The 14685-nt window shown below is 37.1% G+C and overlaps 1 protein-coding gene across 8 annotated transcripts in view; it reads left to right on the top strand.

The window, feature by feature from the left end:
* The window catches only part of LOC145675464 (uncharacterized), a 209781-nt gene that overhangs the window by 30950 nt on the left and 164146 nt on the right, over positions 1-14685 (top strand). For all 8 annotated transcript variants that reach the window (XM_081745895.1, XM_081745901.1, XM_081745899.1 and 5 more), the window contains one exon: positions 6873-7118. In XM_081745895.1, the coding sequence (XP_081602021.1) occupies positions 6873-7118 (246 nt within the window). The remainder of the gene's footprint in view (positions 1-6872; positions 7119-14685) is intronic.

Raw genomic sequence — 14685 nt, 5'->3', positions numbered from 1 at the left:
TGGTATTGAGTTTCATAACATTGTACAAGCATTAATAAATGATTAAAACTCATACACTGGGTAGAAAACAGGATCTGTTGTGGTTTAAACGGTAGCAAATTTCGAATTGATGCAATTACTCTAGATTCTGATTGCAACGGATTTACGACTTTTAATTCGTTATATGTATTTACAACAAAATCAACAACAGATTTGTGCAAACGAGGATTGAAAGGTTGATTTCTAATTGTGGCATCTCTGTTTGCAAGCAAAAAGTCATTTTCGTAATTTGCAATCAGCGCAGCTTTAAATTCCTCATATGTATTGACGTGATCTCGTACTGCTTTAAACCATAAAGAACATGGTGGGAGTAATAAATGAGGGATTAGTTTCATATATTGCGATTTATCTATACACATTATATTGCACTCATCCTGAAATTTTTCTAGGAAAGAAGTAGCGTTTTCGTTACATTTACCACTGAACTTACTCATAGCACGTATTTCACTCATGTTTACACTTAACTTTACCTTTCTTTCATCTTTCCGTGTTCGTGTTGAGTGACAATTCCTACCTACTGCGTGATGTGTAGTTCCACCGTCTCTTTTCCGCCCATCTGTATTTCTTGGATGGATTCCTTCCAAAATAATATCCTCATCGGATGGATTACTAGAAGATGAGATAATGCGAGGTTCACATTGATCTGCTACGGGTGACTGCGAGGTCATCTCCTGTGAGCAAGGGAACTCCAAATGATCATTAACCAGTGAGCAAGGGAACTCCGAATGATCATTAACCATGTTGTTGTGGTATGCGTTGTCCTTAATCTGTAGCATCCTGATTTCCTCTTGTAATGCAGATATCAACTGAGTATTCGCACGTATTTTGGTAGAATTATCCGTGACCTGAATCTTTTGTTGCCATATAGAAGATTCTATTACTTCCAAATCCTTTTTTACACCATTGACCTCTTGAATAACATGGTTGTAATTATCCTGGCAATCTTCAGATACCCTTCTAAGCTTTTCATCGAACTGTGAGGTGATGTCACTCATCGCCTGGATAATAGATTGTTTCGTCTCTTCGGATGTCTGCTCCAATCGTTTACTTAATTCCTGATACTGTTTGCCGGATTCCTCGGATTTTCGCTCCATCGTCTGTTTTAATTCCTCATACTGTTTGCTGGATTCTTCGGATTTCCGCTCCATCGTCTGTTTTAGTTCATTGGACATCTGAGCCAGATTTTGTTCTTGTCGCTGTAGAGCCATTAAGATTTTATCTTCAAAGGTCAACATTTCAGGTACAACAGGAGCTATACTTTGTTCTTCGTTACCACTGTCACCAGTTTCTTTCTCCATTACCTCACTGATCATCATTTTTCTTGTGATTATTTTACCACTTCTAAGTATAGTAAAGTTCGTAGTCATGAACCTTATTACTGAAGTAAATTCCCCCTTACTTTGTACTTCAGGATATGAATTTACAAAGTTCCCGGGTGAGGTAAACCAAAAATTTTACAACGACTCACCAAAGGTAGTCGTCAACCTGGTTCGGCTAATGATATAAGTAAATCTTGAGTGGTAGTAATTGTTTACACATAAAAATATCTTCAATAATTATATACACTATTATTCTCACCTTTTCTATCGAAATTAAAAGTTGATGATCGGTATTAAATGGTTTATTAGTTGAGACTCTTTTAACGTATTTTCACTCAAACTGTCTTGCAAACATACATGTTGATTAGGTATATATAAACAACTACATAGCAACGAATTATACAATAATGCATATTTCTTCCCATATATATTAAAAACATTCTTCTTTTGTTATTTTAAATTAACATTATATCAAGTATATTGCTTGAGTATGAGCACTTTCTGCCCAAGGTACTGGTAATTATTAAACGATACAAAGTATCTCGTTGTACCACATCTTTCCCTTTTTCTATACAGATCGCTCTTAATAATCAAATTACACTTCCTGTGTCCTTGCCTCTCCTGAACCCGAACTGTTCCTCCCCATCTTCTTCATTTGTTATGGAAGAACAACTCATAATTGGTTTTAATAAAGTAAGAAATGATTTTTATACAGCTTGGAAGATTTCATACAGGAAAATGTCAGAGATAAGTTAAATATTAGCTGAAAGTTTGCAACATTCTACCGCAAATGACAATCCTTGTTAAAATTAATAGTTATAATCTTAGTTAATAGTTATAATTCCGTCTCTAATGTATCATTAGGAAGATCATTATCTGCTTTAAAAGGATCAAAACGTACCCAAGGGACATCCGGGACTTACACTTGACGACGCTTTCAGAGCTTTTAATTGGAAAGAAACTTCTTTATGAGAAAGTGATTAATTTGGTTGCTATAAAACCAAGATATTTGGAACTCAGCTGTAAGCAGTAAAATGGATTATTCATATCAGAAGAAACGTTATTTTGAATACTGTTGGCGATTTGTTCGTTGAAGTTAGCATCCCTTTTCAGCTCCGATGCTATATGAAGTATAGACCTATATTTTAAGCTGGGATCCAAACCATTGTAATGCATTCAGTGTTGTTCTACCACGAATCGAACCTGGAATCACGTACAGAAAAGGGCGTGGGCTAGCTCCTAAAGTCTGTCTCAGACAAGTTGATAGGAACTTATATCTCCACCACGCATCTGCTAGCTGTCTACTGTTTCAGACGGGAGCTGTGTTGCTGTTCCCTTTAGTAATACCCCATTCATTGATTTTTTTTTTTTTTTTAAGTGTGTAAACAATGGATTGAAACTCTCGTGTTGTCGTGTACGTACTTCTTAGTTCTTAACACATTAAACAGAGTAACCAAAATGGGTTAATGTATAACTATCAACTTAGTTTAAGTATGCTCATTAATTTAAACGGAGGGTGTGCAGAAGCATTAAAATAGCGAACTATGTCTGCTACTCGAGCGCGCATTACAACTGATGGCAGAGTTGGACCATACAATTTATTGTGTCGGCATGATGATTTTATCATGTTTCTTTCTTTTTCCTTTTTTTCTTTTCTTTTTTTTTATGTTAATATAGCAACTGTATCGTTTGCTATGATAATTAATTAATACACTTAAGTGTATTACACAAGAACGTATTTATTATTAATTTCTAATTCACTTTACAGCGAACACACATTACATCACATGCGCTGTGCTGTCACAGACTATATCGTAACGCACACTGTCAATGTGGCCAGAACCACTTGACAACTATTGCATCCATTACAGCAACATATGCATGAAAAATAAAAGGACATCTTTAGTTAACGTCTCACACGCATGCCATATAAATTAAAGGAGATTAGGATTATTGAAAATGAATGATAAATAAGAGTTGGTGGAAGAAGAGAGTGGCAGCAAAGACCCCGAGAAAACCCACTGACACAATGTCGCTAGCCACGAATTTACATGACCAAGGATCGAATCGAAGTAAGTAATTTATTCCCCCATTCCTCCGTAACATACAGTATAACAACATATGACAAAAAAACTAAAAAGTGTGTCCACTCCTTTTCCATGAAAACAGTTATCATACTCTATATACGAAAAAAAAAAAAAAAAAAGAATGCGAATCAATTCCAAATAACCTAATTGGGATTCAAATTAAAGCAACTGGAAACAATGTTTAATACTATATTCCTATTAGTTATTTGTGCTTGACAAACTGGCGTTTCCCCTTTCTCCAGCAGTCCGCTGCCTATTGTATGCTTGCCCCTAGGAACTCTCATTTCTTCGTTGTGGGATTCACTAGATATTTTTCATATTACAATTACTTGCTGCTTAAAATGTTAACAGGTACTGCAAACTTTATATATAACAATCGAATATACAACATTTTTTCTTTCTTTACAGTTGAAAACATAGTCAACAATTCCTCATATCTCCCCTCCCCCTTCTAACATCAAATGAAAGAATCAGCATAAATTTGATTTATAAACATCTGTTGTTATAGCTTTTTTTAAAATGATCAAATCAATACTTGTTAGGCCTATAAAATATATAAACAATGCTACATCCTTTTCTTAAAATAACCATATTAATTGAAATGGTGAATGATGAGTGGATTGAGGGTAGCTAGAAGGAACAGCAAACTCCCTCACATTGACAGAAAGCGCGCGCGTAGTGGAGTGAAAAATTTAGATTTTAAACAATATTGAATGTCTGAAACGTTTCCTTCCCTATCAGGGGTGGTAAACCTGCCTTCCCTCTTGCAGCGATAAAGAGGAGGAGAGTAGGGAAGTTTTCTTGGTTTCCTATCAATTAGTCTGAGATAGAGTGTAGACCAGCAAAGTGGGCTGTTTAGTACCGTCTGCCACATGAAAATGAATTTTAAAAGTAAAATAATTTTTACGACAACATTCGTTAAATAACACGATAGTATTTTGATTTAACGTTCATTATTTTGAACTCATTTATTGCTCGCATTTTCAGGAAAGCAAATAAGTAAAAACAGTAATACATGGAAAGTAATAATAATCTCTTCCCTATGTAGTTGACGTGAAGAGATTGTAAGTTAAGCTCTCATCAATTGTGTTGATCTATAGTTAATTAACAAAAAAATGAGTTGAAACTTCAACGCATCTCTTAATTGTAATTGAATTAGTTTTAATGCGCTTGAGGTAGAAGTGAGGACGGTATAGGAAGTCTTCCCTTGCGAGTTACGTGCGATGAAGAAGCATGCCTCACCATTGTCGCGAACTAATGTCAAAGTTGCCCTACTTTCAATCACTAAGTTTTTAGAAGTTCAGTAAAACCAAACAGTTTCTACTGAAGGATCTTGTCACATCAATTATGCATTATTTAATTGGAAGACCTCATTCTTTCCCCCCCCCTTTTTTTTTTCAACGAACTAAAAAAGTTGGTTACTGAATTATCTGTCTGTCTGTCATTTGTGATATTTTCAATTTTGAGCTTGCCAGTCGATAGAGCATCAAAAACTATCTGAGAAAACAATGGAATTTTTCGCGTCACTCTTACCATTTCCGAGATATTGGCCAAAAAATGACCGATTTCCAGAGATTTAAGGAGCCATATCTCGGGAACCGTAAGTAATAGAGAGAACATATTGGTGTTGATCAATACCTAAGAAGGTGGTGAACATTTTGGTACCAAATAGTAACCGGTGGTCACTGGCCAACTGGCCACCGTTCCCCAGATATTGGCCAAGAAAGTTCGAATTTCGAGAGATTTAATGAGCCATATCTCGAAAACTGTAAGTCATAGAGAGATAATATTTTGCGAGAAACAGAAGAAGTTGCGGATTAAAATACAAATGTAGGAACAATTACAGTTATCCTTCCCGCTCCGTCTCCCCATTCTTTTAAACTTCGTTCTGGCAATGCTCTTGGAGCATTCTCAACTGGTCTTTCTTGTGTATCTGATTTGGCATCAGCGAGAGGGGCCGAAGTATCCTGAAAGTTTTTTTATTGTAGTGAATTTTTGATTGGTGAGTGTGAACTCTCAATATATGTTGAATCGCTTTGCTTAAAATTCCTACTAAGTATAGCCTTTTGAGGAGGGAGGGGGAGAAACCAAACCACCCATCTCTCTGAAAATTCATGTATCCTCATCCATAAATATAATTAAACAGATATTCTTCAGCCAATTGAGATTAAAAAAAAAAAAAAAAAAAGCCGAAGTGTTGAATATTCTGTGTACGATTGCGATAATGGCCACTAAAAGAGAAATGGCGGCCGAGTTTTCGTGAATAAGACTGTACCTTAATCTGTGTTAAGAGGTGGATTCATAGTCTTAATAACATGAGATTTAAGTATATTTCTTTAAGTTTTTTCCTCACATTTATATAGTTTTTATATGATTGGTTTTCTATCCAATATATGTGTAGACAATCCACGGGTAATTCGTTCATTATTTTTCATTAATATGTGTCTTTAATCTAATATTGCATTGAATCATGCCTTTTTTCTCTGCGTTGTAATTTATTTCTTTCCTTACATATTTCGCTGACTTATCTTTCTGTGAACATTGTCATGAGAAAGTTTTTTGTTTTTGCTTAATCTTGAACTACCTCTCTGGAGAGTCTAAATGAATCAAAACACTCCATTAAGGATTAAGGAAATGAACATTATACATAAAAATTTCGTCACTCGTAGAAATACTTGTCTATGAATCTTATTTTAGTAAAACAAAGGAACCCATGACTACTTAGCAAATAGAAACTAAGTTTCAGATTGTTTCAAATCTATGTTGGTATCTGTCAAGCCTAATTGTCAACATTGGATTAAGACATTAAACAAAAATGACGCTGTCGTTCATAACAAATTGTAGTGGTGCATAAGTATTATGATTTCATCGAATATTATTCTACACAAATTTACGACCAAAAGGAATATTCATGTAAAAAATGCACTGTAAAAAATTAGCTACTTCGCTATTTAAAACTTTTAGATGTTTCCCCAGTGTTCCATGTTAAGGAGCGTCGTGTGGAAAGGGAGCGCTCCATTCGATAACTCACTAACGTTCTATCTTATTTTTCGTTTCACCCTTTTGTTTCGAACCGTTTGTGATAAACAAGCACTAAACGTTTTATTTTAAACAGTGTATATAGAAGATAGAAAAGCTAGCACGCAAGGGAAGAAGTTCAAGACTTAATTTTAAAAATTAGTTTCTCTTATGATGCTCACAGGAAAATAAGTGAGCCAGATATATTAGAAAGAAAATAGCTACGCAACAGAAAGTTAAATACTATATCTAATTATTTATGCATAGTTGGATAACGTGCAACGTGTGTAACATTTTACTGAATATACTCTTATCAGTGAAATAAATAATTAGTAGTCTTAGGTTGTAGACATAACTAGTAGCGTGATATATTCAAATATTTATAATGATAGATTTCTGTATATTTTAGCACTGCGTGACTCATAATATCTATTTGAAAGCTACAGGAGGAGTTATTATCATTTTACAAAGATGGCTACAAGCCAAGAAAATATTCAGATGTGCTTTCAGATGGAAGCCTCCTGAAAGTTGGTCTAACGTCGTAGCAGAGAAATGTACATTGTTTGAAAATTTTCTAAGACTAAAGTGGGGCGAGAAGCTCTTTTCTATTCTAGATCTTCAGAGAAAAAATGTTAGATGGTGGGATAAACCTGTGGTAAGTTTTGCAGTTATCTTGACATTTACTTAAATTAATAACTGAAAGTATTCATTATGTTGTTTTATAAGCGAGCGAAACTTTTTTTTTTTTAATTGTATATTTTCTCGCCTTATCCTTCACCAGTTTCACTATATTACGTAAGAACCGAGAAAATCTGGGAGAAACATTTTGTATTTGAAACCGTAGAAGGGAAAAGAAGGATAGCTTCCTTATCGTTGACTGTTTCAACCCCACTTGTAGAGAGTGAGGGAAAGCCTCGTAGGACATATAGATCATATTCTATCAAAATCCACTAATATTAACGAAATCTGTCATGCGATATATAACGTAAATCATGAGAGGATTAGAGCTGGTTGTGTTAAATTCTTTCTCCATTCTCATCTTAACTCATTTTAAGCAGAGAATTGTGGGTAATTGAGAAACCTCAGAAAAAATATATCAAAATCAAATATGTTTTTGTAAAAGTTATCGTGAAATATGAACGAATTATAATTTATCTCCCTATTCAGTGACGAATTTCGTGATTATTTGTGCATATATCGGTCTACTCTTAGAGATTTGTCAGCTCCAATTCTGGTTAAATAACTCGATGTTACATAATCATCGTTGTAAGTTGTTGGCCTGGAAAATTATGAAAACGCGGAACTATCTGACAAATAATACCACAGTAATTGTTTGTAGTTCAAAGTTTTCATAATTTTCCACATAACTACTGTTACACAGGAGAGTTCCCCACCTCGATGGCATGAGGCTTTGGTCCTTCCAATAGTGTCGTCATGTTCATGTGGTTTAGTTTTTATCTAAATTCCTTAACAAACCGTGTTTTAGAGTGCGTGTGAGCTGTGAGTGAGGCTTGCAGGTCGATTTCTGCAGGAAAATGGTATCCCCTTAGAGTAGAGTCCTTAGTGTTACAGTGCTTGCTGTCGCAGTCCGCGGTGTTTTATCCTACCTGTGGTCAGCTATCTGTTGATCTAGTTATTTATTGCCGCTCCAGATATCTTCGCGACACTAAACAGCCTCAACTTACATTAAATTGTCTTTTTCGTTGGTCTCGAACGAGACACTTTTGGTTTTCTGAAAAAAAAAAAGAAAAAAAAGAAAAAAAAGAAAAGAAAGCACTTCTACTGTCAAAGAATTTGCCTTCTTGATCCGAATTTGTATTTTGGTGTCACTCGTCTCTCTCTGTTGATACGGTTTGATTTTTGGGCTTGAATGTTGATTGTCGCTTAATATGAGCACCACACATTCGGAATCTTAAGTGTTCTTGTCTTCGAGCTATGAACGTGATTCGTGCACTTTCCCACCGCACCTGGTTTGTGATCATATGGTTCTGTACGATTATACCATAGTCTAATTTGGTCCAAGTAAGACTACGGTTGTATTGTTTATTCATCTGCTCGTTCGTCCACTGAGTATTCGGCATATTCTTGTTGAATGTCCTGAATACTCACAAGGGAACATTCCGATTTGATGAATTCAGCACCAAAAGAAACAGATATCTGAGACCGTATACAGGGTTGAAGATAAGTGAGGGGAAAGTGCGAAAATAGAAAGTGGAAAATGTCTAGAAATGCCATGTTAATATTGAAACGAGTAGAGGGATTGAGGTCAAACGTTGGATATGAGGAATGCATGTAGAACTCCATTGAATAGGTGTAATGTGAATCATGGGGGACATCCGAAAACCCATGTTGGGTTTAGCGCAAGAACAAGATACGGAAAAGAGGTTATGTGACATATGGCTCTCACACAGCATCTATTGAAACCAATACTGGCCAATACGTTTGAGACCTCATTTACGTTTTATTTGCTACGTCAGTGTAGCAATACTGTCGTAAAGGTGACGTGAATGTGGAACAACCATAAAACGAATGAGGACACTTTTCAGCCAACAAAAGTCCCGATCCACTCATGCTGATAAAAGTGCAAATATGACCAAGGACAACCTGAAAGAGTTCATGACTGACGTTTCCTGACTCTCTGTAGAGCAAATAAAACTGCTGCTCCTCGTTAATTCATGGAGAACCAATAAAAATCAGGAGTTGGGAGTTGGTGCAGAAACCGAACAGTGATGAACTTACCCGACTCCTTATCCCTGATGATGGTTGTACGTTACTCATACAACCGTTGGATGTGTTCTTTTTCCGCCCATATAAGAATTTCGTAAAATATATAACAGATACCGTTTTTCTGTCATCTGACTTCAAAATATGACAACGGGATGACATCATTAACTTGCAATCACTCACCCACTGCCAGTTTACAGCACCAAGGTTCCAAGTTATGATTAGATATGATTTCTACAAAACTGGATATTTGCAAACAGCACCTGGCGCATTCATGACACATGTCGACTACTGCTTTAATTTCAATACCGGCGATAGCTGTGACAACCCCGATTTTCTATCTTTATCGTTTTTCAAATGTGCCCACTGTTGTCTCCATTTTTGTATCAACCACACAATCATTCTTAAGGTCCGTAACAATTACAATTAAATAGAGATCTCGAACCGTATTGGCCACTATTGATTTCAATAGACGGTGTGTATCAAGAGCCACGTTGCGACATAGTCACGTAACCCCTTTCCGGTGTATTCTTCTTGCTTTAGTTCCAACATGGCGGCTTTCCAGATGTCCCCCATTCACATTACGCCTATTCAGTGGAGCTCTACATGCATTCCTCATATCCAACATTTGATATCAATCCCTCTACTCGTTTCAAACTTAACATGGCATTTCTAGACGTTTTCTACGTTCTATCTTCGCACTTTACCCTCACTTATCTCCCACCCTGTACACGGTCTGCCACTGAACACCCTCTTTTTCTCTGTTTCTTTTGGTGCTGAATCAAGTGCTAGTAATCATTTTCAGCAATTGAATTCATCAAATCGGAATGTTGCCCTTGTCAGATCTCAAGCGAGTTTACACTTGACCGTGTACTGGGCAATGATATTGATATTGTTGAGCATGTATTTACTTTTGCGCACGTTTGTAGCATTGCCCACGTTCTCTGAGCTTTTTTAGCCTTTTTTCGTGTATTTATTATTGCTGCACTTTTATTCTGACTTTTTATTGTTTTTTTACTATTTATTATTATTGTTACCATTATTAGTGTTTACTGTTATTGTTCTGTTTTTACTATTTATTGGTATTGTTTTATCTTTATTATTTATTATTGTTATATATTTCCTGTTTATTGTTGTTGTAGATTTGATATTCTTATATATTTATTATTTTATCTCTTCTCTTAGTTTTTTACTTCTCATTTTTCAGCAGTATTTTTGTTACATTTTGATGTTTTTTTAAAAATTTTATTTACGTCAGTTTGTTGATCTTGACGGGGACAAATAGCATTAAACCTCAATCAATCACTCTTCTCGTTCCTCTTTGCTGAAACAAGTTGATATTGTTCATCACTTGAAAATTCGGCTTGCTTCTGGTGCTTTCATTACTATTCGCGCTGTGAACAGAAGCAAACGAACCATCGTTAGCCTAACGTTGTGAAATATTTATCCGAAATTACCGTGTTTACTCGCGTAATAGTCGTCCTCACATAATAGTCGCACCTTAAGTTTGAGGTTGAAATATTCACCAAAAAATTTCCTCGCAAAATAGTCGCAGATTGCGCGAGTCCGAGGAAAAGAAGTTTTCGTGTTTACTGAACGTGACATCGCGAACCCATCTGCCAACAGAGATCAGGAAACCTACTTCCACTCTCCATTCTGCGCGCTCCTCTCCAAGTATGACTCATCCCAGTACGGCATCTGTTAACAACCATCTCGACTGCTCTGGTTTCAAACAGGTGCCATACTGGGATGGGTCACACTTGGAGGGGGCATGCAGAATGGAGAGTGAAAGTAAGTTGCCTGATCTCTGTTGACATCGTATTGCCTTGAGGGCATCGTATTCCATCGTATTACCTCGAGGGTTTCAAACATCTGGTTGTGATTCCGAAAATCACTTCCTGGCTGGTTTGATTGTAGCAATAATTGAATGGCAGCATGCTTCGTGTAATAGTCGCAGTTGGATTTTTGCATTAAAAAAATTGTACAAAAAGTGCGACTATTATGCTAGTAACGGTATACAGCTCATGTGCATTGTATTTCTGACAGTCATGTAATTTTCCACTACGTAGTGGCAGATGTACTACCGATAACCAGGTTTCCTTCGGGCTACACGCTCATGATATACTAAAGACGAATTTGTATGACCACCTCTTTGTTTGCTACATGTTTGTACTTTTCCACCATAGCTGTTGACTCTGCCAAAGCTCGATCTTTGGTGTATCACACACCAAACAACATACTAGTACAAGCAAGGAATACCATCAAGAGTTTCGAGCGTTGCTAGAACGATACCCTGATTCTTAATGTGTTATATACAGATGGCCATTGAGTTTATCATGACGAAACCAATAGCCTGGCTGCTGACAGTTCTGTTAAACCGTAGCAGATCAATCAACCAATAGCCTGGCTGCTGACAGTTCTGTTAAACCGTAACAAATCAGTCAACCAATAGCCTGGCTGCTGAAAGTCCTATTAAACCGTAACAAACCAATCAACCAATAGCCTGGCTGCTGACAGTCCTGTTAAACCGTAACAAATCAGTCAACCAATAGCCTGGCTGCTGAAAGTCCTATTAAACCGTAACAAACCAATCAACCAATAGCCTGGCTGCTGACAGTTCTGTTAAACCGTAACAAATCAGTCAACCAATAGCCTGGCTGCTGAAAGTCCTATTAAACCGTAACAAACCAATCAACCAATAGCCTGGCTGCTGACAGTCCTGTTAAACCGTAACAAATCAATCAACCAATAACCTGGTTGCTGACAGTTCTATTAAACCGTAACAAATGAATCAACCAATAACCTGGTTGCTGACAGTTATATTAAACCGTAACAAATGAATCAACCAATAGCCTGGCTGCTGAAAGTCCTATTAAACCGTAACAAACCAATCAACCAATAGCCTGGCTGCTGACAGTTATATTAAACCGTAACAAATCAGTCAACCAATAGCCTGGCTGCTGAAAGTCCTATTAAACCGTAACAAACCAATCAACCAATAGCCTGGCTGCTGACAGTTATATTAAACCGTAACAAATCAGTCAACCAATAGCCTGGCTGCTGAAAGTCCTATTAAACCGTAACAAACCAATCAACCAATAGCCTGGCTGCTGACAGTCCTGTTAAACCGTAACAAATCAATCAACCAATAACCTGGTTGCTGACAGTTCTATTAAACCGTAACAAATGAATCAACCAATAACCTGGTTGCTGACAGTTATATTAAACCGTAATAAATGAATCAACCAATAGCCTGGCTGCTGAAAGTCCTATTAAACCGTAACAAACCAATCAACCAATAGCCTGGCTGCTGACAGTCCTGTTAAACCGTAACAAATCAGTCAACCAATAGCCTGGCTGCTGAAAGTCCTATTAAACCGTAACAAACCAATCAACCAATAGCCTGGCTGCTGACAGTCCTGTTAAACCGTAACAAATCAGTCAACCAATAGCCTGGCTGCTGAAAGTCCTATTAAACCGTAACAAACCAATCAACCAATAGCCTGGCTGCTGACAGTTCTGTTAAACCGTAACAAATCAGTCAACCAATAGCCTGGCTGCTGAAAGTCCTATTAAACCGTAACAAACCAATCAACCAATAGCCTGGCTGCTGACAGTCCTGTTAAACCGTAACAAATCAGTCAACCAATAGCCTGGCTGCTGAAAGTCCTATTAAACCGTAACAAACCAATCAACCAATAGCCTGGCTGCTGACAGTTCTGTTAAACCGTAACAAATCAGTCAACCAATAGCCTGGCTGCTGAAAGTCCTATTAAACCGTAACAAACCAATCAACCAATAGCCTGGCTGCTGACAGTCCTGTTAAACCGTAACAAATCAATCAACCAATAACCTGGTTGCTGACAGTTCTATTAAACCGTAAGAAATCAATCAACCAATAGCCTGGCTGCTGACAGTCCTGTTAAACCGTAACAAATCAGTCAACCAATAGCCTGGCTGCTGAAAGTCCTATTAAACCGTAACAAACCAATCAACCAATAGCCTGGCTGCTGACAGTTCTGTTAAACCGTAACAAATCAGTCAACCAATAGCCTGGCTGCTGAAAGTCCTATTAAACCGTAACAAACCAATCAACCAATAGCCTGGCTGCTGACAGTCCTGTTAAACCGTAACAAATCAATCAACCAATAACCTGGTTGCTGACAGTTCTATTAAACCGTAAGAAATCAATCAACCAATAACCTGGTTGCTGACAGTTCTATTAAACCGTAACAAATGAATCAACCAATAGCCTGGCTGCTGACAGTTCTATTAAACCGTAACAAATGAATCGACCAATAGCCTGGCTGCTGACAGTCCTGATAAACCATAACAAATCAATCAACCAATCGCCTGGCTGCTGACAGTCCTGTTAAACCGTAACAAATCAATCAAGTGTAATGAGGTATGCTTATTTTTTTCTTTTTTGCTTGACTTTGTGGCATTGTTGTGAAGTGATATGCAAATAAAATTTTAAAGAAATGAACGTTTTCGTTAAAACATTTCAAACCTCCCCTCTGTTATTTCCTTCTTTTTGAGAGTATTCGAACTAGACTTAAAGGAAGGAAAGACCGCTTAATTGCAATTAAAATTAGGTATAACTCGGAGTTATAATAGTTGACTTACATGCGTCTTTCTGAAGGTCTGCGATTTTTGCCAGAAGAGGAAAATCTTACAAAGGGTGAAATTTTTAAATAAACTTTTTTGTCAAACCAATGGAAGTCGAATTATGAAAAGTTTCATGAGCACTTATTTTAACATGCTGAACAACAAAGAAGAATTAAGAATCGGTTATATTCACTAGTCTCTGATAGTGAAAACAATATCTATTCTTTTTTTCTTTTCTTGTGTGTTCTCCCTCTCGTGTTTAGTGAAGGGTTTATTGTCTTATATGTGAATCATTCCCTACGGCCGCTCTGGGATGCCTTTGTTATCTACTAGTGAAAGTACATTTAAAAATACCCTCTAGAAATTCAAGGATTGGCCCAAAGTTGGCACACAGGGAGGATAAAGTGATGGTATTTGGTAGTTGTCGCAACATGTCACCCGTTGTAGTCTCGAATTTACTCACCTTAATATATGTAACTGCTCCTAGCGGCTACACAAGCAGTTATTCCGCCAGGCAGCTAGCCGGTTGCCAGCTATCTGTGGTATGGTATACCACGATTGCTGTACATCTTGGCAGCTGACCGATAGTCATTCTCGGAGCCCGAAGGCTGTCAGACGCCATCCCACCATCTTCCATGCCTGTTTGGAAGGGGTTAGGTTAGGAGACAGCAAGCCAAGGCAGAAGTAGAGCTGCCATATTTGGTAAGCCTAAACTGGGGTATACTTATTGAACATGTCGAGATCGCCGGCTACTCATTCCCAACTGTGTACAAGGAACAATTTATTAAGAATAATAAAGAGAAATACATATATTCATGAATGAAAATTAAACCAAAAGCACATGAAAGAGAGAACCCTTTAGCATCAGCTTGTTGGTGGTTAGTTGCTCA

The sequence above is a fragment of the Thermobia domestica genome, chromosome 18 (genome assembly GCF_964235325.1).
Source record: "Thermobia domestica chromosome 18, izTheDome1.hap1.1, whole genome shotgun sequence".
NCBI lineage: Eukaryota > Metazoa > Arthropoda > Insecta > Zygentoma > Lepismatidae > Thermobia > Thermobia domestica.
This window is presented reverse-complemented; position numbering and strand designations above follow the sequence as displayed.